Source organism: Sminthopsis crassicaudata, chromosome 4 (genome assembly GCF_048593235.1).
Source record: "Sminthopsis crassicaudata isolate SCR6 chromosome 4, ASM4859323v1, whole genome shotgun sequence".
Classification (NCBI taxonomy): Eukaryota; Metazoa; Chordata; class Mammalia; order Dasyuromorphia; family Dasyuridae; genus Sminthopsis; species Sminthopsis crassicaudata.
Genome location: NC_133620.1, coordinates 373,515,677 through 373,541,671, shown reverse-complemented (window position 1 = coordinate 373,541,671; position 25,995 = coordinate 373,515,677). Strand labels below are relative to the sequence as shown.

Sequence of the window (25,995 nt, the reverse complement as noted above, 5' to 3'; positions counted from 1 at the left end):
TCATATGAGTGTTCCAAATCATTACTGATTAGAGAAATGCAAATTAAGACAACTCTGAGATACCACTACACACCTGTTAGATTGGCTAAGATGACAGGAACAAATAATGATGAATGTTAGAGGGGATGTGGGAAAACTGAGACATTGATGCATTGTTGGTGGAGTTGTGAAAGAATCCAACCATTCTGGAAAGCAATCTGGAATTATGCCCCAAAAGTTATCAAAATGTGCATACCCTTTGATCCAGCAGTGTTACTACTGGGCTTATATCCCAAGGAAATACTAAAGAGGGGAAAGGGACCTGTATGTGCCAAAATGTTTGTGGCAGTTCTTTTTGTAGTAGCTAGAAACTGGAAAATGAATAGATGCCCATCAATTGGAGAATGGTTGGGTAAATTATGATATATGAATGTTATGGAATACTATTGCTCTGTAAGAAATGAGGATGAATACAGAGAGGCTTGGAGAGACTGATGCAGAGTGAAATGAGCAGAACCAGGAGATCACTATACACTTCAACAATGATATTCTATAAAGATATATTCTAATTGAAGTGGCTATCTTCAACATAAAGAAGATCCAATTCAGTTCCAATTGATTAATGATGGACAGAAACAACTACACCCAGAGAAGGAACATTGGAAAATGAGTGTAAAATGTTTGCATTATTGTCTTTCTACCCAGGTTACTTATACCTTCGGAATCCAATTCTTACTGTGCAACAAGAAATTTGATTTTACACATATATATTGTATCTAGGATATACTGTAACCCATTTAATATGTATGGGATTGCCTGTCATCTAGGGGAGGGAGTAGAGGGAAGGAGGGGGAAATTTGGAAAAGTGAATACAAGGGATAATGTTGTAAAAAAAAATTTACCCATGCATTTGTACTGTCAAAAAATTATAATTATAAAATTAATTTAAAAATTATGTATGTGATGAATACAGAGAAGCATGGGAAGATTTACACAAATTGATGCAGAGTGAAATAAGCATGGCCAACAGTTCAATAGTCTTGTAATGAAGAGAGCTATCGTCACCCAGAGACAGGACTGTGGAAACTGAGTTTGATCATAACGTTGCATTTTCACTCTTTTTGTTGTTGTTTGAGTGCATTTTTTTCTTTCTAATTTTTTTTCCTTTTTGATCTGATTTTTCATGTACAGCAAGATATTGTGTAAATATGTATACATATATTGGATTTAATATATGTATTTTAACATGTTTAACATATATTGGATTACTTGCCATCTAGAGAAGGGGACGGATTTGGAACACAAAGTTTTTCAAGGGTCAATGTTGAAAAATTATCCACGCATATGTTTTGAAAATAGATTTAATTAAAAAAAAAAGCAGGATCAAATAAACAATATAAGCAATAACTATAACTATGTAAATAAAAAACAACCACATATACACAAAAAATCAAAATTAAATTTAACAAAAATTAAATTTAAGAAAATTATAAAGAATCAAGTAGGAATAAAATTAAGAGAGATGAGAATACATCTCCCACCTACCCCTTTGTGGAGGTAGGAGTTCCACATTATACATGTTTTCAGCCTTTTTCAATTTATTAGAAATGCTGACTTTTTTTCTTTTCTTAAAAAACAACTGGTCATATGGAAGGGAGAGGTAGAGGGATACTAGAAACAGCTATGGTGATATAAGAAATAGAAAATATCAATAAAAATTTATTTTTTATAAAAAGAAAAGGGGCAACTAGATGCTGTAGTAGTTACAGCACAATCTGTCCTTAAATCGGACTAGCTGTGTGATCTTGGGCAAGTCACTTAATCCCAACTGCCTCACTAATTTAAAAAAAGAAAAGAAAAAATAGGCACATCATGCTAGAAACTTTCCTCTAGGTCTTTTAACATTATCAGTATTGTTGGGGAGTTGTTACTCAGACCTGCTTTAGTAGTTCACACATAAAATATTTCACAGAAAACTAAAAAAGTGTTATTAAGCCATGGCCTGGAAGGGACATTTAATAGAGAAATAGCAATTGACTCAGGTAGACATGCCCTTTCACACACAGAAATGAGTCTAGTTGTCAGGGCAGTTAGAATATGTTGATTCCTTTGCCTGTGGAACATTTACCAAGTCTGGAGAATACTGATTTCATGTGGGTTTGCCTCTTTGATGACCCTAGGGCACCAGACAGCTAAGCCAAAGCCATGAGCCTTATCTGCCCCAGGTCATTAAGTCTCAGGGACATTTTCCATTCCTTTTAGAGAAAATATAATTAGCCTAGATTAAAGTACAGATTTGTCTTACCACAGCTACATACCAATACAGCACTTAGATTATCTGAATGTTATTCTTTACTCTTAATACATGACCAGCTCATCTCCTTTTCCAATTGTACATTTTCTAGATGTGAACTTTTATTCCATTTTTTTATATGAATCATCTTTCTACTCAACTTCACATCACAGTCTAGACAAAAAACTTTCCTCATCCATTTGGCTTTTCCTATGTGAATTGTTAGGCTTTATGGAGGAGCTGACACCTGAACTTAGCCTTGAAAGAAGAAAAGAGTTTTAATGGGGGTAATGAGGGTGGAGTACATTACATGCATGGAAGATGGATTGTAAGAGGGCACAGAGGATAGATTGTCCATGAAGACAAAGCCTATTCTTAATTTCCTGTATCTCCCCTGGTGAACAGACTTTTATACATAGCCAGTATTTAATAAATGCTGAACAAATGTTGTTGTGAATGAATACTACTGCCATCTAGAAGGCATGGTAGAAAACAGCATTAGCCTGGGAAACCTGAACTGGATAAGATTCTGAGTCAAAGGTCCCCCCCTCTTCTCACGCCTCCTCCCCAAATCCCTGAGCTGATCTCCACCTGACTCAGAGGTTCAAGCACTCCCTGAGCCTGCCTGAGTAAGACAAAACAAAGGATGCAGTTTAATATAGAGGAATTGGAGCCTAATTTTATTCTCCAAATGATAGCGTCCCGTGCCCAGTCTCCTTGTGATCCAGAAGTATAAAAAGGTAAAAATGACGGGGAAAGAGATACATATGTGAAAGGGAGGCAGAGAAAAAAAGTGATTGAAACAGAAGCAAAAAAAAAAAAAAAAAAAAAAAAAGACAAGATGAAGCCCAAGTATGTGTCTACTTGAAACCTACAAAAGAAAATGAAGAGAAACAGTTTTAAATGTCCTTTCTGGCTCTGAAGTGCTAGGATTATGAGATTTCAGCCTCCAAAAAAGACTCCCACTGCTGGTAAGTATTGCTTATCTCCTTTGGATGAATTGTACTGAAACATTGCTTTGGTTATATCCCTTCCCTGCTTAAAAAATCTTTGAGGTTTCCCCTCACTTAAGTATAAAATTCATATTTCTCAGTGTGGTGTTCAAGACTTTTCACAATAATACTCCAATCAAGTTGGGTTACTCTTCCTTTCCAAAATAAAGCTGAAATAGCCTCCCTCACCCTACCTCTTCCATTCCAATTTATCCTTTCAAATCTAACTTTTAATCTTAGCTCCTCCATGAACCTTGACTAATCATGACAGCTACATAATGCTAGGCTCTGATAGGAATACTACAGAACACAGACCATATAGAATTTACTTCTCCTAACCCTTTCCATATTGTTCAATGATCATTCATTGCTACTCCTGGATTGTTATCTAACTTTTTTTTCTTTATTTTTAAAACATTGCTTTATGAATCATGTTGGGAGATAAAAATCAGAACAAAAGAGAAAAGCCATGAGAGAGGGGAAAAAAAATAGAAAAAAGTGAACCTATATAACATGTGTTGATTTACATTCAATCTCCATAATACTTTTCCTGGATGCAGATGGCATTTTCTATCCAATCTACTGGAATTACTTTGGAGTTACCTAACTCTTGAATTGAGTGATGTACTTGAGAGTTAGAAAATCTAGGGATCATAGGATTTAGATCTGGAAAGAACTTTAGAGATCACCTAGTCTAGGCCCTTTGTTTTAAAGATGAAGAAAATTGCTTATACAGCATAGAGAAGCTAGTAGCATAGCTTTCATGAAACTCAAATATCTTAGCCACTTGGCGTAAGGACTCACTATTTCATAAAAACTATTCGGAAAACTAGAAAAAAAATCTGGCAAAAATTAGATTTATACCACAAGATAAGTTATGCCAAAATAAGTTCCAAATAAATATGGTGTAAGATATAAAAGATGACAGCATAAACAAATTAGAGGAGCAAGGGGGAAAAAATTACCTTTCATAAGTATGAGTAGGGGAAGAATTTATGACTAGCAAATGAGAAATTTATGACCAAAAAATAGAAAATCACAGGGAAAAATGGACAACGTTGATTATATAAAATTAAAAGTTTTTGCACAAATTAAAACAACTCGGAGGTACCACTTCACATGTATCAGAGTGTGACAAAATATGACCAAAGAAAAAGGAAATGTTGCATGTTGGAGGGGATGTGAAAAAAACCGGGGACACTAATGCATTGTTGCTAGAGTAGTGAAATGATCCAACTATTCTGGAGAACAATGACCAAAAGGCTGTAAAACTGTGTACACTCTAGGAGGCAGCTAGATGGGAAAGTAGATAGAAGACAGGCCCTGAAATTAGAATGACCTGAATTCAAATATTGCCACAGACACTTAACATTTACTACCTGGGTAACCCTGGACAAATCACTTAAACCTAATTGCCTCACTAAAAATTAAAATGACAAAAAGAAAAAAAAACAAAACCCTGAATATTCTTTGATCTGCCAATACCACTGCTAGATCTCTATCCAAAGACACACCCACAAAAGGGAAAAAGATCTATTTGTAGTAAGTTCTTTTTGTGGCAGCTAATAATTGAAAATAAAAGGGACATCCATTAATTGAAGAGTAGCTAAACAAGCTATGATATATATATATATTTTTTTTTAAATTTTATTTTTTATTTGATAATTATAACTTTTTTTTTTTTATAGTACATATGCATGGGTAATTGTTTACATTATCCCTTATATCCACTTCTGTTCTGATTTTTCCCTTCCTTCCCTTCACTCCTTCCCCTAGATGGCAGGCAGTCTTATGCATGTTAAATATATTATAGTATATCCTAGATACACTATATGTGTGCAGAACCAAATTTCTTGTTGCACAGGAAGAATTGGATTCAGAAGGTAAAAATAACCTGGAAAGAAAAACAAAAATGCAAACAGTTCACACTCATTTCCCAGTGTTCCTTCTCTGGGTGTAGCTGATTCTGTCCATCATTGGTCAATTGGAACTGAATTAGATCTTTTCTTTGTCGAAGAAATTCACTTCCACCAGAATACCTCCTCATACAGTATTGTTGTTGAAGTGAATAATGATCTCTTAGTTCTGCTCATTTCACTCAGCATCAGTTCATATAAGTTTCTCCAAGCCTCTCTGTATTCATCCTGCTGGTCATTTCTTACAGAACAATAATATTCCATAACATTCATATACCACAATTTACCCAACCATTCTCCACTTGATGAGCATCCATTCATTTTCCAGTTTCTAGTCACTACACAAAGGGCTGCCACAAACATTTTGGCACATACAGGAAGCTTTAGTATCTCTTTGGGACATAACCCAGTGATAACACTTCTGGATCAAAGGGTATGCATAATTTGATAACTTTTTGGGCATAATTCCAGATTGCTCTCCAGAATGGTTGGATTCATTCACAACTCCACCAACAATGTATCAGTGTCCCAGTTTTTCTACATCCCCTCTAACTTTCATCATTATTTTTTCCTGTCATCTTAGCCAATCTGACAGGTGTGTAGTGGTATCTCAGAGTTGTTTTAATTTGCATTTCTCTGATCAATAGTGATTTGGAACACTCTTTCATATGAGTGGAGATAGTTTCAATTTCATTATTTGAAAATTGTCTGTTCATATCCTTTGACCATTTATGTGATATATAATTATAATGGAATTTTTTTTGCTTTAAGAAATGACAAGCAAGATGATTTCCAGAAAACCTGGAAAGACTCACATGAACTGAATCATGGTGAAATGAACAGAACCAGGAGTACATAGAACACAATAATAGCAATATTGTTTGATGAAGAATTGTGAGTGACTTAGCTATTTTCAATAACATAATGATCCAAGATGAATGATAAAGTATACCATCTGCCTCCAGAAAAAAAAAAAAAAACCAAAAACTGATATCGACTGAGTATGCTGACTGAGCATGCTATTTTTTCACTTTCTTTCATTTTTTCTTTATTCTAGTTCTCTTGTGTAAAATGACTAATATGAAAATGTTTTACATGATTACACATAATATAACATATCCAATGCTTGCTGTTTTAGGGAGGGGTAAAGAGAAGGAGAGAAGAAAGGGAATTTGGAACTCAAAACTTTAAATGAAAATGTCTTAAAAACTGGAAAAACAACAGTAAAAGTAAAAAAGGGAAACATCAGCAAAACTGATTAATATATTGAAAATTTCAGGAAATATGTCTAATGTATGACATTTGTCAGAAAATTTTTGAATAACTGAATACTAAATTTCAGTTACAGATTGGGGAGTGTAAACATGCAATTTTTTATCCCTTGTCACTGGCCATGCTTTATGCCTACAATACTCTTTGGCTTTATTTTTACCCATCTACTAGTTTCCTTTAAGAATTCAAATTTCATCTCCTGAAAGTTTTTTCTAATCTCTGCCACTTATCCCCTCCCAACCCTCTATTATAGTTTTCTGAGATTATCTTCTATTAGTACCTAGTTATTTACAGATTGTCTCCACCATTAGAAGGTAAATTCTTTGGAGGAAGGGACCATAATTTTGCTTTTCTTTGCATTTCCAATGCCTGACATAGTAAGAGCTTACTAAAGAGCAGGATGCTTTCAGGAAAAAACTGGTAAAACTTAAACAAATTGATATAAAGTGAAAATAACAGAACTAGAAGAAAGAACATTGTAAACAGTTACAGCAACATTGTATGATGATCAACTGTGAATGATTTAGCTATTCTCAGCAATATAATAACTAAGACAATACTGAAGGATTTAAGACAGTCTACCTAAAGAGAAAGAACTGATGGAGTCTGAATGGATTTTGAAACATTTTTTTTTTTTTTACTTTATTTTTCTTGGGATTTTTTTATCTGTTTTTTTACAATATGGAAATATGTTTTGCATGATTGCACATGCACAATCATATCAAATTGCTTTCCTTCTCAATGAGGAGGGTGAGGGGAGAAGGAGGGAAAGAATTTAGAACTCAAAAATGTAAAAAATGATGGTTAAAAACAGTTTTTACATATAATTAAAATACTGAAGACTTTGAACAAATTCTATATGTAACCAGAAAAAAATATTTGAGAAGAATATAAATGCGTATTGACTGCCCATCAAATATAATTATCTGTTACACTGTCTTATTTCACAAAGTTGTTGTGAAAATAAAATGAGATATACTTTAAAACAGTAAAGTAATTCATAAGTATGTTACATAAGTGTGTACAAACATAAACTATTAATAATAAAATATTATTATTATTATTTGTCTTTCATGTGTCTTTGTCTTGACTCCTTGTCTCCTTAATTAGGTTGTAAACTCCTTGAGGGCAGAGACTCTGCCTCACTTCTCTGTGTACCTGTTGTGGGCCAAGATACTTTTGGATTTAGGGAACCAGAATTAACTACTACTCTCCCACAACAGCAGCCAGAATTATTGTGAACACAAAAGCTATGGTGCAGTTCTGGAGCAATTCGAGTTGACTGGACCATAAGGTGGATGGATTTGACACCCACCTGGAGACCTTTTGATCAAGAAGAATATTAATGTAGTTTTTAGGATTTTGGAAGGGGAATCCAGGGAACTTCCTAGCCAGTAGTTTTCATAGTGTGTAGATATATATCCATATTTTCATGTATGCATATATACATACACATAGATATGCTCTCTCTATACAGAGATGTACACATATACATACATATGCACACACACATACAATAGGAATTGAGAATCTGAACTCTCAGGCATGAACAACTGTAAGTAGGACAATGGTTTGTAGAGTTCTTGGCATAGTGTTGGACACAGAGTAGGTACTCAGCTTACCTTTAATCAACAGATATTTATTTATCGGAATAGAATCCTGGTTTTAGCTATTTCCTTCTCGGTTGGTAATGACTTAGACCTCATAGGATTCATAATCTCACATTGTTAGAATATATGGTTTTTGATTAGTTACACTTGTATATTTCATATTTCCTAATAATAATATCTGACATTTATATAGTTCCAACATCATCCCTCTGCTATATCTCTCAGCAGAGAACCTCAATCAGAACCTTGAATCAGAAAATAGAGAGCATTTTCTATGAGTACTCTCTTTTCTCCTCATTTTAAAGGCCCTAGTCATCAGGAAGTGTTCCCTTTACCATTACTCTTGTTTTTGTTGAAGAGATTGTCTTTTTCCTCACCAAGACCAGCATCTAGACTTATACTCTTTTTAAAAAATTATTATTATAGCTTTTTGTTTACAAAACATATGCATAGGTAATTTTTCAACATTGACCCTTGCAAAACCTTTTGTTTCAAATTCTCCCTTCCTTCCCCCCACCCCCTCCCCTAGAGGGCAGGTAGTCCAATACATGTTAAATATGTTAAAACATATGTTAAATCCAATATATGTATATGTATTTATACAATTGTCTTGCTGCACAAGAAAAATCGGATCTAGAAAGAACGAAAAAAACCTAAGAAGGAAAACAAAAAATGCAAACAAACAATAACAGAAAGAGTGAGAATGCTATGTTGTAATTCACACTCAGTTCCCACAATTCTCTCTCTGGGTGTAGATGGCTCTTTTCATCACTGAATAACTGGAATTGGTTTGAATGATCTCATTGTTGAAGAGAGCCACGTCCATCAGAATTGGTCATTATATAATCTTTTTTTTTCCTTGTATACTGATCTCCCAGTGCTGCTCATTTCACTCAGCATCAGTTCTTGTCAGTCTCTCCAGGACTCTCTGGAATCATCCTGATGGTTGTTTCTTACAGAACAATAATATTCCATAACATTCATAGACCATAACTTATTCAGCCATTCTCCAATTGATGGGAAACCCCTCAGTTTCCAGTTTCTTTTCACTACAAGAAGGGCCGCCACAAACATTTTTGCACATTTTTCCTCCATTAAGATCTATCTCTTTGGCATATGATCCCAGTAGAAACATTGCTGGGTCAAAGGCTATGCTCAGTTGGATAACTTTTTGACCATAGTTCCAAGCTGCTCTCCAGAAGGGTGGGATCCGTTCACAACTTCAACAATGTCCCAGTTTGCTTATATCCCAAAGAAATACTAAAGAGGGGAAAGGGACCTGTATGTGCCAAAATGTTTGTGGCAGCTCTTTTCATAGTGGCTAGAAACTGGAAGATGAATGGATGTCCATCAGTTGGAGAATGGTTGGGTAAATTATGGTATATGAAAGTTATGGAATATTATTGCTCTGTAAGAAATGACCAGCAGGAGGAATACAGAGAGGCTTGGAGAGACTTACATCAACTGATGCTGAGTGAAATGAACAGAACCAGAAGATCGCTGTACACTTCAACAACAATACTGTATGAGGATGTATTCTGATGGAAGTGGAAATCTTCAACATAGAGAAGATCCAACTCACTTCCAGTTGATCAATGAAGGACAGAAACAACTACACCCAGAGAAGGAACACTGGGAAGTGAATGTAAATTGTTAGCACTACTGTCTATCTACCCAGGTTACTTATACCTTTGGAATCCAATTCTTAATGTGCAACAAGAAAATGGTATTTACACACATGTATTGTATCTAGGTTATACTGTAACACATGTAAAATGTATGAGATTGCCTGTTATCGGGGGGAGGGACTAGAGGGAGGGAGGGGAAAATTTGGAAAAATGAACACAAGGGATAATGTTATAAAAAAAATTACTCATGCATATGTACTGTTAAAATTTTTTTATAATTATAAAATTAAAAAACAACAACAAAAAAAGTCCCAGTTTTCCCACATCCCCTCCAACATTCCACGTTATCTTTTCTTGTCATGTTAGCCAATCTGAGAGTAGATTTGTACTCTTGATTTCATTGTGTCCCAAAAGTAAATTGCTTCCAGAACCACTTTCTCCCATCAATCATTCCAATCATTCTCTGTTCTATCCTACCTTGATGCCTATAAATAATCCTACATCTTATCTTTGAAGAAAAATTCTTCCTTGATCCTACCATCTTCTCAAACTATGATACTTTATCTCAGGGGTTCTCAAACTAGTTCGCCTGCCCGGTTAGGGCAAATGGGCGGAGGGGCGGAGACAGAGCGTGAGCTTTTGTTTTTACTGTAGTCCGGCCCTCCACAGTCAGGGACAGTGAGCTGGCCCCCATGGAGCAGAGGTTTGAAAGATGGACTCCGTAAGTCTTGGCAACGGCTTGGATGTGGTGGGATGGAGACTGGGAGGAATCCAGGATGGAACTCCTAGGCAGAAACCCGAGGGCCTGGAGGGTGATGTTAACCTCTACAGTAACAAAGGAAGAAGGGAGTGATTAGGGGAAAGGCCGATTAGTTCTGTTTTGGGCCTGTTTGGACCTACAGAACCGTCAGATTGGAGCTCAGAAGAGAGATTGGGACGGGAAAGGGAGCCCTGAGAATCCTCAGCATAGAGATGGCGGATAATTAAATCCACAGGGACTAGTGAGATTAGCAAGGGAAGAGAGAAGGGCCCTGAGGAACACTTCGGGGGCATAATTTGAAAGAGCATCTGGCAAAGGAGAAGGCCGGTATATATTCCCTATGGTGTTTGTGCAAGTTAGGTATGTTTATGTATATGTGCATGTGCGTAGGTAGTGCATGCTGTCTTCCTCAGAGGAGCTAAGGTTATGTATATATAAGGTTACGTAGGTGCACCTACGCACTCACCAACATTTATAAATTAGAAATATAGAACAGAAATGGCCTGCCAGGATCGGCCCCACAAGGCAAGCAGGGACGTTCTATCTGAGCTGGGTTTCTCCCCGGGAAGCTGCCATCTTGGGGCCAGGTGGTCTCCGGCCCCGGCCATCTCACTGCGGGAGGGGGATGGGGGTTGTAGGGAGGGGCAGGGGGCTTTGTCCCAGAGGCCCGAGTGTCCTTCCTTCCTTCCTTTGGGGCAACGGGAATCAGACTTTTGCAGTGGCTCTGGGAAAGAGGGAGGCTATGGCTTCTCACTGTCCTCTCACTCCTACCTAACAGTACTCTTTCCCCTTTACCCAAACTGGGGAAATGAAGCGACGTGAAGAAAAAATGGCAGAGATGAAGGAGGGCTCTCCGAAGGGCATCTCAGCAGGCCTCCTGGAAACCCCGCGAAAAAACTACAAGTCCCATGAAGCCTCACAGATAGCGGCGCATGCGCGGAGGGCTCGGCTTTCCTGGTTAGATTTACAGCCTCGCTAGAGAATTGTGGAAGGGCATTTCCTTTCTTACCCGCGATAGGAGTTGCGAGGTGAGGGGAAAGGGGTTTGTGGGGGAAGGGCTGGGGAGCGGAGCTGGGGGGGGGAGCGGCGGGGGGGGGGGCGGGGAAGGGGCGTCCCGCAGCCCCCGGGCTGCATTGCTCACTGCAGCCGCGCTTCCTTCCTCCCCACTAGTGACCATGACCAAGCTGGAGCAGTGGGTCTCCACGCTGCTGGCGCTGACGCTCATCTGGCTGTGTCTGGTGCAGGACCTGCTCCACCTGGGGTACAGCAAACAGTTCCACGACGTGCTGGTGCCCTTGCCCGTCTACCTCCTGGTCACGGCGGGTAGCTACAGCCTGGCCACGCTGGGGCTGCGCTTGGCCAGTTTCAATGACTGCGAGGAGGCGGCCCAAGAACTGTTCCTGCAGATCCAGGAAGCGCAGGCTGACCTGGCTAGCAAGGGCCTCAAACTGTGACCACCCGCCCCGGGCCGGCCCCCCGGGCCCTCCTCCGCCAAATTAAAAGAGTAAATGTGGCTTTTCTCATTGCTTTGGAACTCTTCCGGGGCAGAGAAATGGGGGGAGGGGGCCACGCCTGCGGAGACCTGGGCAGAAGATGGAGAAACAGGAGAAAGAAACGGGGAGAAAGTGGGGGATGGAGAGGCCGCTGGAGGGGCAGAACCGGGAAACTGGCTCCCTGTGAGAGCTTGCTTCCCGCGTTAAAGTTTTTCTGAGTTATGGGTGTGTTTGGCAGCCTGGGGAAGCCTAGGGACCCTTCAAAGCAAAGTTTTCTAAATACATAAAGCAAAACGCGTAAGATTTAGCAGGAAACCGAAGGCTGCTGGAAATGTAGCTTTCCCCCATCGGAGTTCACAAAGCTTTCCTCAGGCCGTCAGATGGAGCGTTAGGAAGGACCTCAAGGACTCTAATCTGCTCCAATCTGCTGCTGACGTGCAGCTCCCGGCTGTGCCCATTAAAAGCTCAGAGGCCCAGAGCAAGGACTCCAACCCTTGTGCAAATCCTCTGGGGAGCACCGGCCATGAGCAGAGATGGAGGGCTCGCTTTCTTTACCAAAGGCAATAATACTGTGCGTCCTTTGCAGCACTGAGTATGGCATGGGCCTTCCCGAGTTCATTCTATCAATCACCAGAAGGCCCCACAGCATAGTCCAAGAGGAATAAGATTCTTTTCATTATTTTCCAGGATAGAACTGTTAAATCACCCCCTGCAGTCTCTCCTGCTCCTTCAGATATATTTCCTCATTCTTCTAGGAAGTCCTGAAGTCTAGCTTCAAAATTAACTTCTCTAATCTCTACTTTCCTCTTAAATGCTTCCTCTTCACCTCTCATTTTCAAAATCTTTCCCCTAACCCAAATTCTGATATTTCCACTGGTCACCTCTTTTCCTTGATTTCTCAATTTGGTGGAATCACAGAGAACAGACCGAGGAGTACAGAGAAAGGCTACGTATGTAATAGTTTATTATAAGGCACAGAATGGAACTAAATACTATCCCAACCTCACATTAAAAAAATAATCTCTCAAAAATAAACATGAAAATCCCTCCCAAATAAAAGCTCTAATTTTGGTCCCTCTGCTTCCAAAGAAGGCTGTTCTTCCACTCCACCCCACCGTGACTTAAGAGGTTAACCAAGGAGGCCTAGCTGAAGAGTCTTTGGCAACAGGTTGGCACCAAGGTGACAGGTGAAAAGATAGGTATGATATGCCCTCGGCCATCCTTAGGTTTGAAGAAGACTGTAGTTCTTTTCTTGAACCTGGGGGTATTGCCAGAAAAGCCCCAGGCGTACCAGGCTAGTAAGAATTCCTGGTATGTTGGGCACCTGGAAAGAAACAAGAAGTTGAAATAAAGTGAGGGGCTGATTTCCCACGCTGTATACTCCATACTGTTTCTGTCCTGGCTCACCATAATATAGAGGTCTCTGAGGTGGAGGCCATAGAGAGTCCAGGAAGCAGAGGCAAGGAGGGTAGCCACAGTGAGAGAGAAGGACAGGCATTGAGTGGACTTGGTCTGAATGATCTTGGCCTGTGGGGAAGGATGTCATTAATGCTCTTCACGTCCTCCCAAGAAGGTCATCATATCCTTTCCCCTGCCTCTGTTCAATGCAGCACCTTCTCTTCTCTAACCTAGGTAATGGAATCTCTCTCCATAACCTCCAGGCAGTAAAGTTCACAGGAGCCAAAGGATTTGAGAATTTAAGAGCCTGACTTCAATTTAGAGATGAGAAAACTGAAAGTCTGATAAAAGAAAGAACCTTGTTCCACATCACAGGGGCTGAAATCAGCAGATTCAGAATTTAAACCTCAATGTTCTCACTCCAAATTCAGAGTTTATTCTACAATCTTTTATTTTTTTTATTATTATTATTATTAGTTTATTCCCCCTCCCCTACTTGAAGGACACTTTCTTTTATTTTTGTATTCCTCCCATTCCAATCCAGGGTCCCTACTTCTGTGCTGCTGAAAGAAACAGTGTCCTTCTCCACCTTCACTCCCTTCTCTTTAGTATCTACTCCTTTTCAGACAGGAAAACTAGCACCTCTGCATCCATGACTCCTTCCTAACTCTCCCTCCACAGTGAACCCACCAGGTCAGCCAAGGGTGACAGGTACATGCTGATGGTGAAGATGCTACAGAAGAGGCCCAGCTGCCTCAGCCTGGAAGTCCAGTCAGGCACCAGGAGCTGAAAGTAGGTATAACCCAAGAGGAGAAGACCTAGCAGGGCAGCAGTTTGCAGGAGGACAGTGCGCTGTGGGGGGAAGGAAAAATGGGGTCAGTTACCCCAAACCTCAGCAATGCCCAAATCTCTATTTCTGTCCTAGCCACTTGAGGGGATGTAAACTGAAGAAGGAATCATTCAGGAAACTCCTAAATCTGATGGATAGGGAGCACACACACATATTTATAATATATATTACATATATATATTTAAAATAGGGAATATGCTTAAATCTGATGGATAGGGAGCCCATACACACATGCACATATATATATATTTAAAACAAGAAATACACATATTAAAAGCCAACTAGGAAGCCCCCTAATCTGATGGATAGGCAGCACACATATTTGTATATGTATGTGTATACCTGTTAAAGAAATGACCTCCAGGTAATTAGCACCTAGACATCCCCTCTTCCACATTTCTCATCTATATTACCACAGCCAGATGGTTCTGCAGATACTTAGGGTTAATAGATGCTAAATTGAATTGGATCGGTGCTAAGGAAGCATGAAGCAATTCAATTCAACAATTGTGGAATACTGTTAGGGATCAGACCCTGAGGGAGAAAAGAATATAATACAGGAAGGCTTCCTGGGAGTAGGGAGCCCAGCTAAGATAGCCCTCCAGGAAAAGGCGGTAATATGGAGCCCGAGGAGAATTCTAGGAAATGTGGACATTGCTTGGCCAACGTGGCAGTACTCCAAAGGGCTTTAGAGGCTGAGGGATGGGATTAGCCTCTACCTTTCGGGGACAGTAGCGGAGATAGGTCAGAATATAGAGAGTCTGGAGCAAGGCTCCCACTGAGTTCACCACGATGAGCGTCTTGTCTCCCTTGAGAAGCCCGTAGCTCAGCCAGCTTAGGTTGCTGCAGGTGAGGCAGATGATAGAAAGAGAGAGGCTGCTTTAGCCCCGGCACCCAAAGGCCAGAAGCTGGAAGCCTCCCCTCCCTGTTTTCTCCCTCTCCTCCCTCTCATCTTGCAAAATCCCTTTCCCAGCCTCACTTGACATCCGTGGTGAGAAAGGGCAGGAACTGGATATTGTTCACACTCCGGGTGGTCTGCATGTGCCGGAGGTCCGAGCTGTAACGGAATGGGAGGGTTAGGAAGGATGCTGGGCCTGGGGCTGGGACCAGGGGGAGACCCTCCCCTGCTGGGACCTCCTGGGGTCGAACTCAAATCCTCACCTTCCAGGCCGCTCACTTCTTCCCTAAGCCCCACCCCAATCCCTTAGCTCCACCCCCTCCTACACCGGAAGCAACGGAGCCCACCACGTCGCGGTCGTGGTGGGGGGGGGATCGTGGACTTGAACTTGAATTTGAACTTGGGGCTCCAAGTTCCCAGACCTGGGACCTCTTCCCTGGTTTCATTTCCCCCTCGGGGCCTTTTAGGCTCCAGCCCCCAGCCCCGGTTCGGTTCTCACAGGCCGGTAGAAAACATGCAGAGGGTGAAAAGCACGCAAGCCCCGGAGAGGAGCGTGTCCGGAGCCGCTGCAGCCTCCATCATCTCGGCCCCAGCCAGAGGCCTGAACTCTCAGGCGTGGCTCCCTGATCCTCGGAGCCCCGGCCCCGCCTCGAGCTCCGCCCCCGCAGCAATCTACGGAACCTGGCCCCGCCCCCTTTCCGAATACCGAGACCGACCCGCTCCCCACCCTGCGCATCCCGGACGTGCCCCGGCCGGCAGCACTTTGGCAGCCCTTGCCAGCCCTTACCAGCCGCCTCCCCAGCTGCTAGAACTCGGGGAGACGGGCTTCCCACGCCGCCGTGCACGGGCATAACAAGAGTTCCTTAAATGTTTGTTGATCGATTTGACACCCAGCTCGAGAGACCTCGCCTTCCCCCACCCACTCGCGGAATCATTCCCTGAACACTCTGTACTGCCCCCTCCCTCCGGGCAGCCCGGACCAGGAAGTGGCACAGAGCTTCCCACGTGGCAGGTGTGCAGCAGTAATGGCAGACGTTGCCGGCGACTGGAGGGCCCCAAAGTAGTTTGCAGACGTTATCTGGTCCGATTTCTCGCCCCGACCCTGGGAGGTGTGTCCTCCAAGAATCGTGCCCATTTTACAGATAGAGTAAGAGAATCTGAGAGAGGTGATGTAATTTGTCCGAGTTCCCACGGCTAGCTACGGTCCGGGATAATATTGCAGTCAGGGTCTCTTCTCCTGCTCCAACCGGAGGCAGTAAGAGACAGAGGGGAGGGCTTTGCGCCAACTAATCAATCAGCATTTATTGGATTCCTACTGTGTGCCAGGCCCAGGCGTGAGAGGCAGTTGCGTGGTTCAGTGACGGAGGCAGGAAAACCCGAGTTCAGGAGTGGCCCAGACACGCACTGGTGGTGTGAGCCTGGGCCAGTCTCCTCACCTCGTACCGGCCTGGAGCGGGGAGTGTCCCGGGTTCAAATCGCAGCTGAGTGAGCCTGGGCCGGTAAGTGACCGGTCACTTACCCCATGTCTCCCTCCCCTGGGGAAGGGCTTGGCAGAGCATCCCAGGACCTCTGACAAGAAAATCCCATGGATGGTACTGGGGGGCCCAGGGTCACGGAGAGTCGGGACATGGATTCTTTTTGTTCAGCAAAACAACGGTTTGGACATGTATACATATATTGTACTTAATTTATACTTAAACATATTCAACATGCATCTGGGGGAGGGGTGGGGGAACGAGGGGAAAAATAAAGTTTTGCAATTGTCAATGCTGGAAAATTACACATGCATATCTTGTAAATAAAAACTATTAAAAAAAAAAAAAGTCAGGAGGACATGAGGGACCACTGAGCAGACAACATGCTGAGCACTGTGCTAGGCAAAAATGAAATTCTGACACCTCAGGAGCTTATATTCTCTCCAGGAACACATAGGGATGTGGAAAAGGAACAAGCATTTATTAAGCCCCTTCTGTTTTAGAGGCACTTTAAACATCTGTTAACTTTGGGGGCAGGAGATGGAGGGAGGTGAGGGGAAGGTCCTAGCGGCTGTGGGGACTAAGCCTCATGCAGGAGGGGGCATTTACCAAACCCCTTATAAAGGAATCTAAACTATGCAGAGGAAGAGTATGTGCATTCCAGACCCGGGGCAGCCATGACTAAAGACTTTGAGTAGAGGTAAGATTGTGAAGAGGCAGGGATATTAAGAACAGTTTGGAGAGCTGGAAGGGGAGGAATATTAGGTAATAGGTGGGGGCCCAATTATGGAGGAATCAGGGAAACCTGGCCTTATGATTGTTGTCAAGTCACTTAACCATTTCTGCTTCTGAGGCAATTGGGAACAGAAACTTCACCTCGGTGGCTGATGTATGATCTGCACAGGTGGAGGGTCCTCCCTAAAGCTGACACACCTCACCATAATGGTATAACCTGATCAATTGGAAAGCTTGTGGATGAAGTACCTACAGTGTGCGAGTTTGCTGAGCTTGGAATTCTCTTTCCACCTCCCACATGGTCTTGGGACCTGAGATGTTTCCACCCACATACCATACATAGTACCGGCGTTACCCTGTGCCACAGCTGATTCACCCTTTCCCTGCCCAGATCAAGACCCCAGGCATTTTGAGCACCTCAGAGATATAAACCCAAGGCTTCTGACCAACTCTAGTATCTAAAGGGAAAGGAGAAGAGCCCGGGAAAAGTCTCTTATGTTTCTGAGGGGCAAGAGAGAAAATTGCCTCCGAAAATCTGGGAATGCAGGAAGAATGATTCAGGGAATGGACTGGACTCCCACTCTCCGGGAGAACGAAATAAGGGCTTGGAGGTAGAAGGAACAGGAGGTTGGACAACAAAAGCTTCTTGACTATGGAAGGAGCATAGGCTGGAGCTGGAAGTATCTGGGTCCTCATTTTGCAGAGGAGAAAATTTTAAAGATGATGGCAAATGATGAGAAACACTGACTTCTAAACATTCATAAGTGAATCAATCATAGACATAAAACTGAAGGGGCCTTCTTAAAAAACAGATGACCCAAGTGACAGAACTAGAAATTGAGGGGATGGCCACCAACTGGGGAATGGTTACACAGTTGTGGTATGTCACTGGGATAGAATACTCTTGTACTGGAAGAAATGAGCTGGCTAATTTTAGAAAAACATGGGAAGTCTTGCATGAAATAATGAAGAATGAAATGAGCAGAACTGAGAGAATGTTGGATAGAGTAACAGCAATATTGTCCAAAGAACTGTAAACAACTAAATTATTCTGAGTATTATAAATATTCAAATCAAAGAGAGGACCTTTGAAGGAATATGCTACCCACCTCCAGAGAAACAACTGATAGAGAAATATGTATATTTAACATTACACACACACACACACACACACACACACACACACACACACACACACACAATATCTGTGTCAAATAATAGCCTTCTCTAATATGGGGTGCAGAGAGAGGAAGACAATTCAGAACTTAAAATATAGCAACAAAACAAATAAAGTTTATAGAAATGATCAGATAACCCAATTGCCTCCTTTTACAGATGAGACCAAGGCCCAGAGTAGCTATGACTTTCCAGTGACTTTCCTAAGACCCTCAGCTAATAAATGACAAACCAGCCCTTGGGATTCCAATCACCCAATCCCAATCTAGTGTCCTTCTCCCTACATACACCCTATTGCTTCAAAAGGAGAAGTTCTTAAACATTCAGGCTAGGGGAGAGGTGGTCCCACACAGACAGAGAAGTAGCCTGACAAAGGTCTTCAACCTGTTCACTGAGGGGGCGGAGGGCATCCAAAGAATACAACACATAATTTCATTCTGACAAAGATCACTTATGTAAAAACAACAACTTTAATTGTAGAAATCTCTCCAAGGAGAGATTTTATACACAAATATATATACATATACATACACACACAATGGGCACTGCCCTTCTACACAGCACATGTTGGGGCACTGCCCCTCCTGGACTGCCTGGCATTGCTCTGAGATAGCCCCCAGAGCGGTGACTCTGAATTGGGAGAGCCCAAGCTGTAACCTTTTGCCAATATGGCATTACAGATGGAATTGTATGTGAGTGTGTAGGGAAGGCAGACTAGGCGCACACAAAATGCTTCCTTCTCCCCATCTTCCCCCTCCCACATGAAAAGCTCAGTTTCTCTTTCTCTTCCTTTAGAGTTCCATCTTGGGCACTCCCGGTTCTTCATCCCCTAGGTCCATCCATAAGCTTCCTACTTCTAAGAGAAGCTGCCTTTGGTTAATTTCAGATTCTTGATCTTTGGCAAAACAGGAGAAATGAAGAGATCTGTGTCCTCTCAACCATGGGGGCAGGACAAGTTGGCACTGCCAATCTTTCCTGGCACCCTAATACTGACCCACGCCACCAGGGTGGCAGGTTTGTACTACGCCAGAGTTCCTTGGGCAGAGAATTCCAGTTTTCTCCCTTGGAAAGGGGCTGTTACCCCCTCTTTCCCCAGCCCAATTCTAGTCCTCAAAAGCTGGGATTGATGCTCACCCTCAGGGGGTATGAAGCAGTATGAGGGGCAGAAGCAGCACAACCCAGGCAATTGGAAAGGTCCGAGGGGCAGCACTGTGTCCAATACTATGCAGGACCTGGACATATGCATCATCTGGAAGGAGGGAGAGAAAAATCATATATTCAGAGAGGGTACATATACTAGAAATAATCTAACCCCATCATCTTACTTTAAGGATGAGGAAAACTGAAGCATGAGAGAAGGGAAATGCCTTTCACTCTGAATCCATTTTTCCACTAGACCAAATTGTCTCAGAGAGCACGCTAGAGGCACCCCTTTAGTGAGAAAGCACACAGCTGCTGTAGGGGTGCCTGTCACATTGCTCTGGCCATCTCTATCACCAATCCCTGTGCAGTCAAGACCACCAGCACATATCAAGTGAGAGCCTCCCTCTTCTGCCTCATCCCACCCCTTTCTACCCACCTGCTGAAAGTCGATTCTCATTCTGTGAATTGGCATCCACCTGGGGGCTGTGAGCTGGAAGACATGAAGAGAGGGGATTGAGAGGGCAGACACAGCAATTTGGCAAGGGGAGGGAGAGGAGGGACCCCCTATTCTGAACTGGGAAGCCCCCCGCAACTTCTATCCATACCAATAGTCCTGCATTTGGAGAATCACATGATTCAACCTTTATTTCTCAATTAAGTAACTGGAGGCTCAGGGAGGTTGTTGTACACATCCAGTGTCTCAGAGGCAACCAAGTAAACAAGTCAGGATTAAAATCCAAGTCCCTTTACTTCAGATTTAATGCCTCTTTCCTCTTTTCCACCTATGATATTGATATATAGAGGGTGGGCAGCAGAACTAACACAAACAGCCCATATACTCACTGATTTTGCCACCGACAGTCACTTTCAATCTTAGACACTGGTCGCCATGGTGATGGAGGGGTTTGGCTGCAAAAGACACCCATATTGTGGTGAGGAGGGGGGCCCCCCTTCAAAGAAAAATCCTGGTTCCACCCATTTGTCCCTTGTTTTTCCTAGCTCCTGGCTTTCTTAATGCTTCTAAGGAAATGCATCTCTAAGACTGTTGATGATACTTGGATATTAATAGTTTCCTTAATGGATGAAAGTGCCTGGGTATTAATGATCTGTATATGTTCTCTTGAGTCTTCAGGCTCATATCCTGGAAACCAATTCCCCAAATAAGGAAGAGTAGGGACATGAAAAACATAACCTGTTGTAAAGCTTTAATGAGAAGGGCCATAGCAATAAAAAGTGCTGTCTTATCTGGAAAGGGGAGGGTGTAAAGAAATAAGAAAATGATCCCTAATACAAGTTAATGGAAGTGTTGTGATCAGTTCTACCTGAGATTAGAATATGTACTTTGCTTTGTTCTGTTGGTGATATTGTTTTCCTGCTTAATGTGTACCTGACACCTCATAAAACGTTCCTTTGATCCAGCTAATCTAAGGTGGGCGGGCTGAGCTCCTCTGGTACAGGTGTTTGGTATTGCCAGGGAACCCCTGACCTCTGATGCCTGAAGAGTAGAATCTGAGCGACTTTTGACAAATGTAGTCCCAGGAAGTGGATCTAGAGGCAGATTCCTGGCTGCCCACTCCATTCTCATCCCGGTCAGAATACTCATGTGCTCTAGCCAAACCCATCCTCCCTCCCTAGAGATGTTCTCCTGCCTCACGTTTATTGCTTTCCACACTGTGTTCCCCACATGCCAATATGTCTGTCCACTGACTCACAAATATAGTAGTAGCTGTGTCCTTCTTTGAATTCCTTTCCCAGGGTAAAGGGGGTAAAACGTTGGAACTTCTCAGATAACTTCTCAGGACCATGCCGGGCATTGGGCTGGTTACATTGCCATCGAACTTGTTCCTTGGACCGAGGCAGGCACTCTTGATACTCCTCCTGCTCCACCAGATACAGTGTGTAACGCTCCATGGCATCTGGGGTCACAGACTCATCCTCGTAATGTGGACAGATGATGTCCAAGTAATCGTTTAGTTGGACATAGACTGTATAGTCTTCATTCTGAAATCTGTACATAGAGCAGAGGAAAAAAAGACGGTCAGCTTGAATCCAATTGCAAAATTGTAGAATTCAAAAAAGGTTCCTTTTTAGCCACATAATGCAATCTAAGATCATTCCTCAAAGAATTCCTTCTATAACACACCCAATAAGTGGACATCTAACCTCAGTCTCGAGACCTTCAGTGAGAGGGAAAGCATTCTGATTTTATGTAATATTTCATTGATATTGAGCTTTTTAATTTTATCTATTATTTTATAGCTCTATTATCTATGTTAAATGTTCCCTTTCTAGTTTTATACCATGCCCTGAAAAATGTCACCAAGAAAGCTCTAAAAGTTGCTTTCGTCCCCTAAATCTCACTATGAAAATCTTAAAAGCTATTTTCCTCCCCTGAATAACTCTCCACTAAATTCCCAAATATCAATCTCTCAATGTTGTTGTGCTTGTTCAATTGTATCCATTTCTTTGTAATCATACTTGGGATTTTCTTGTAAAGATACTAGCGTGATTTGCTATTTCCTTCTCCAGTTCATTTTATAGATGAGGAAATCGATGCAAATAGGATTAAATGACTTGCCCAGGATCACACAGCTATTAAGTATTTGAGGCTAGATTTGAATTCAATTAGATGAGTCTTTTTGACTTCAGGTCCCACACTCTATCCACTGCCCAGACTCTAGCTCCTCCCTCAATAGCCCCCAGTATAGGGATTCTTAACCTAGGTTCCATAAATTCTATTTTTAATATTCTGATAACCAGTATAACTCATTTCCTTTACAATATTATATATTCTCTCTTGAGCATCCCTGAGAAGGGATTCATAAAGTTTACCATCCTGATAAAGAAGTCCAGGCCACCAAAATGGTCAAAAGCATACAATTTTCATTTCTGATTTCTCCCTGTCTTCCCTTCTCTCTTTCAAAATTTCCCCCAAATCTACACTAACATTTGTATCCTTATTTTATTGAGACATCCATTACTTCTATTCCTCTGACAGACATACATAGCTAGATAGATAGGAGAGAAAAAGAGGGACACAGGAAGTGAAGAAGGGAGAGAGATGTAGAGAGAAAGAACTCTAAAATCATTACGGCACATATAAAAATAACTGCAAGAATAGTTTCTTCCTGTTGCCCCTGAACCTCTCCAAGCACTAGTGTGATTGCAGCCCTGTCTCCAGTTCAGTACTACTTCCCACAAATGTATATCTGATCCATCAAATAAAGCGCTTTTACCCATATCCTATATATCCTCCCAACTCTGGCTCAGATCTTTTTTATCTACACTATCTCTCAAAATCACCTCCACAGCTCACCTTGCAATCTCAAAAGCTCTTTAAAGCCATTTAAATCTAATACCTCTCTCCTCTTTCCCTTCTCTTGCGCTTTTCCAAAATCCCTTCCAACCAGGCCTTCCCACCAAAAACTCTCCATGTTTTCTTATTCCTTTATATCCTGGTCCCTGAAATCCATACTTTTGTTCCCTGAGGAGAATTCCAGAAATGCTGGAGTTTTCTGATTAGCTGTAGCTCCCCTCTGCTTCCTTCCAAGGAGGAGCAGGTCTCCCTGCCTCCTTTCTCCCCCTCCCCACATTTGCCCCCAGGCTTTACAGGCTCCAGCCTGACTGCCCACTTGCCCCTCCTCCCACAAATCCAGACACCTGGCTCCAAGCCAGGTGGGGTCCCGTCGGGAAGAGTAGCCATCTCAAACTGGTCAGCTTTCCAAAATGTTTTCAGCTACCACCAGAACTGGAGGAAGGGCAGTAACCTTTCTTGCCTACTAGAACATATCAGTGCCCGGGGAGCATGGGGAAGTGGGGCAGGACATATCAAAGAGACTGAAGTGGGCAAGGGTGCCCAGAGCCACCCAAGACCAGCCATGAACCTGTCCAGCAGGGCCTTGCCTACAACCAGACTGGGCATTCCCAGGCCCTTCCCCCACCTCGGGGAAGAAAAGAGAGAGAGGCTTTTAAAATTCCTCTCTGGAGAGATAAACATAGAAGCCATTTCAGAACAGGTATTTCAGCTCTGGGGCTGGCGTCTCTCTCCCTCTCCCCATGACAAGCACTGACTCACTCCCTCACCGCCTCCACCACGAGCCCCAGCCCCAGCGCCCCCCAGAGCCTGTGAGATGTGCCAAGGTGGCTGTTCTCTTCTTAACATTCCTGGTGGGGGGCAACTTGTCCATCCATCGCTGGGCACCCCAAAGGGCAGGGGGAAAAGCCTGTGTGACCATTGCACCGCAGGGCCTCAGACTCCTGCTCAAGGCCAAAGAAGCATGTGCTCCTTCAGATCAAGGCTGTTTCCTTCCCAAACTGCTGGAGAATGCTGCCCACTGCCAATAATTTCCAATATAAGCTTCTCGATTGTCCATCTCTCATAACTATCTCAACTTGTTCCAGGTCGGGCCTGCCTCAACACCAACCTGCCCTTGCTTCTTGGGGGCCCACCTTCTGGCCTAGAATCTGGAATCTAGAATCATGTCGATTCAAAATATGTTTGATCTTCTGGGTGAGATGGACAGGGGCAAAAGCTCAGCTTGACTTTGGCACCCCTCATTCACTCTCCCTGGATTGGGAAATTCTTTGATTTCACTATTACTCTCCTTCTGGGAAATGGGAGGAGGAGAAAGGGGGGGAGGTTGGCAAGGAAGAGGCTCCTTCCTGAAAGAGAGGAAACCTGGGAACTTGGGAACGGAAAAGGCCAGGGCTCTCCCCCTCCCAGCTAATGGTTTCCTGCGCCCCCTCCCCCCAGCACCTGGCACTGGGCATAAACAAAGATTCTGTACTCTCCCACTGTGGCAAGACCAGGTCAGCAGAGTAAATCCTGGGAAAGGAAGGAGGTAAAGGGCAGCCCGAGCTGGTGGCCCTGAGCAACAGGGCATTGCCCTTCTGGGATGACAACAGGCTGGGGACCTCCCCATAATACAGGATTGGAGGAAACAGGCTGTGTTGAAATGCATGGAACTTAAAAGCACCGACCAGATTCTAGGGACAGCAGCCCCAGCTCATGCCCGCTTCTCTGTTCCCTGCCTTCCACTTTTCCCTCAAAACAGTTCCCACAATTTGTAAGGACTCTCGACAGGAACAAAGGAGCCGACAATATCTCCGGTCCCTCCCAGTGCCATTTGCCTCCTAGCTTCAAACCAGTCCCAAGAGTTAACCCCTTCCCACCCACTTAACTCTCCGGAGAGTAGTGCCTGAGTCCTGCCCTCCCTAACCCCTGGGTACCCTTCAGCAAGCTCTCTCCCCAGGAGTCCTCCCTAATTCCAGCTCTGCAAAGCCATCGCCGCAAGCTCGGCCCGGCCGCAGGCAGCGTATGTCACTCCCAGCCCGTCCCAGGCCTCAGAGGTGATATGTGCCCCACTTTGGCCACGTTCCCAGCCCATCTCGAGCACAGAACACTTTCCTCGGACAACAAACTGATCCGGGCCGGGTTTCAAGGGGAGCATCTAAAGTACGAGTAAGGAAGCACCCGGGGGGCATTTGGGTGGAAGGTCCAAAGTCCGGAGCAAGGACCCGGGGTGACGGTTACCATTTCACGAGGAGTGACTGGAGCGGGGAGGGAAGGCGACAAGGACCCCAGACTCCCCGGTTTATAAAGGCGCACTCAAAGGCCATAGGAAAGCGCAGGAAAAGTAAGGCGAAGGGGGCGGGAGCGGGGAGGGGACGCTCCCCGCAGGGGCACAGGAGACGGGGAGGGAATGCCGACAGCATGCCCTCTCGCCTCCCTCTCCCCGGACTCCAGAGCCGGGAAGAGCGGCGGGGAGCTCTCTGCGGTGGCATCCGCCGGGGCACTGAGCGCGCCCAGGGCTGGGCGGCGGAAGGCGGCGGAAGGCTGGGGAAGCTTACTTGGGGTTTGAGCTGTTCCAGAAGACGGTGTGTCGGTCAGCGGAGGCCAAACTGCAACACAAGCCCAACAGGGGAACCCACAGTAACTCCATAACGTGGCGCCTAGCCGGGCCGGGCCGGGCCACACTGGGCCAGGGCGGGCTGGGTATGGAGAGAGTGGGGGAAATCTCTTAAGAGTCCGGAGCTCGGGTGCTTTCCTGTGGCGGCAGTCCAGGAACGCGCTAACTACTCTGGCCTTGTAGCCCCACGGCTCCGCCTTTTGGGGGCCAGCCCCGCCCCGCCCCGCCCCGCCCCGCCCCGCCCCGCGCTCCGGGCCCAGGGGAGAAGAGAGAAACCTGAGGAGCTGGCGCGCGCGCGCTTGGGTGTGCTGGGGAATGCGGGGGTCACAGTGTGCCTCTGAATCTCCGCATGTCTCCGTGTTTGTTTATGTCTTTGTGGGTATCTTGTGTGTCTGCGTTTCTGTGTCTGGCAAATCTTGGTGTGTGTGTGACTATCTCGGAGGCAAATGTGTGTGTGTGTGTGTGTGT

At 43.7% G+C, this 25,995-nt stretch overlaps 4 protein-coding genes across 7 annotated transcripts in view; 2 read left to right on the top strand and 2 right to left on the bottom strand.

Moving 5' to 3' along the window:
• The first annotated feature begins 11,368 nt into the window (after positions 1-11,368).
• Positions 11,369-11,963, top strand: DPM3 (dolichyl-phosphate mannosyltransferase subunit 3, regulatory). Its single transcript, XM_074262186.1, has 2 exons — positions 11,369-11,478; positions 11,621-11,963. Exon 2 carries the CDS (start codon positions 11,626-11,628, stop codon positions 11,902-11,904), a length of 279 nt encoding a protein of 92 aa, XP_074118287.1. The 5' UTR covers positions 11,369-11,478; positions 11,621-11,625; the 3' UTR covers positions 11,905-11,963.
• A 929-nt stretch (positions 11,964-12,892) lies between these two features.
• Positions 12,893-16,008, bottom strand: SLC50A1 (solute carrier family 50 member 1). 4 transcript variants are annotated; one of them, XM_074262183.1, is made up of 6 exons: positions 15,877-16,008; positions 15,171-15,248; positions 14,911-15,034; positions 14,032-14,193; positions 13,351-13,470; positions 12,893-13,267 (listed from the first exon to the last, which is right to left on the bottom strand). In XM_074262183.1, the coding sequence occupies exons 2-6, from the start codon at positions 15,230-15,232 to the stop codon at positions 13,166-13,168; spliced, it is 570 nt and encodes a 189-aa protein (XP_074118284.1). In that variant the 5' UTR covers positions 15,233-15,248; positions 15,877-16,008; the 3' UTR covers positions 12,893-13,165. The 4 variants fall into 4 exon arrangements, with proteins under 4 accessions (XP_074118284.1, XP_074118282.1, XP_074118283.1 ...); XM_074262181.1 differs by lacking the exon at positions 15,877-16,008 and adding an exon at positions 15,589-15,746; XM_074262182.1 differs by lacking the exon at positions 15,877-16,008 and adding an exon at positions 15,512-15,645.
• A 2,918-nt stretch (positions 16,009-18,926) lies between these two features.
• Positions 18,927-25,722, bottom strand: EFNA1 (ephrin A1). Its single transcript, XM_074262185.1, has 5 exons — positions 25,469-25,722; positions 21,331-21,626; positions 20,462-20,527; positions 20,055-20,108; positions 18,927-19,724 (listed from the first exon to the last, which is right to left on the bottom strand). Exons 1-5 carry the CDS (start codon positions 25,558-25,560, stop codon positions 19,612-19,614), a joined length of 621 nt encoding a protein of 206 aa, XP_074118286.1. The 5' UTR covers positions 25,561-25,722; the 3' UTR covers positions 18,927-19,611.
• Positions 25,723-25,842: 120 nt separating this feature from the next.
• The window catches only part of LOC141540830 (uncharacterized), a 46,434-nt gene continuing 46,281 nt past the window's right edge, over positions 25,843-25,995 (top strand). Inside the window, exon 1 of the mRNA XM_074264773.1 lies at positions 25,843-25,902. Within this exon, the coding sequence (XP_074120874.1) occupies positions 25,843-25,902 (60 nt within the window). The remainder of the gene's footprint in view (positions 25,903-25,995) is intronic.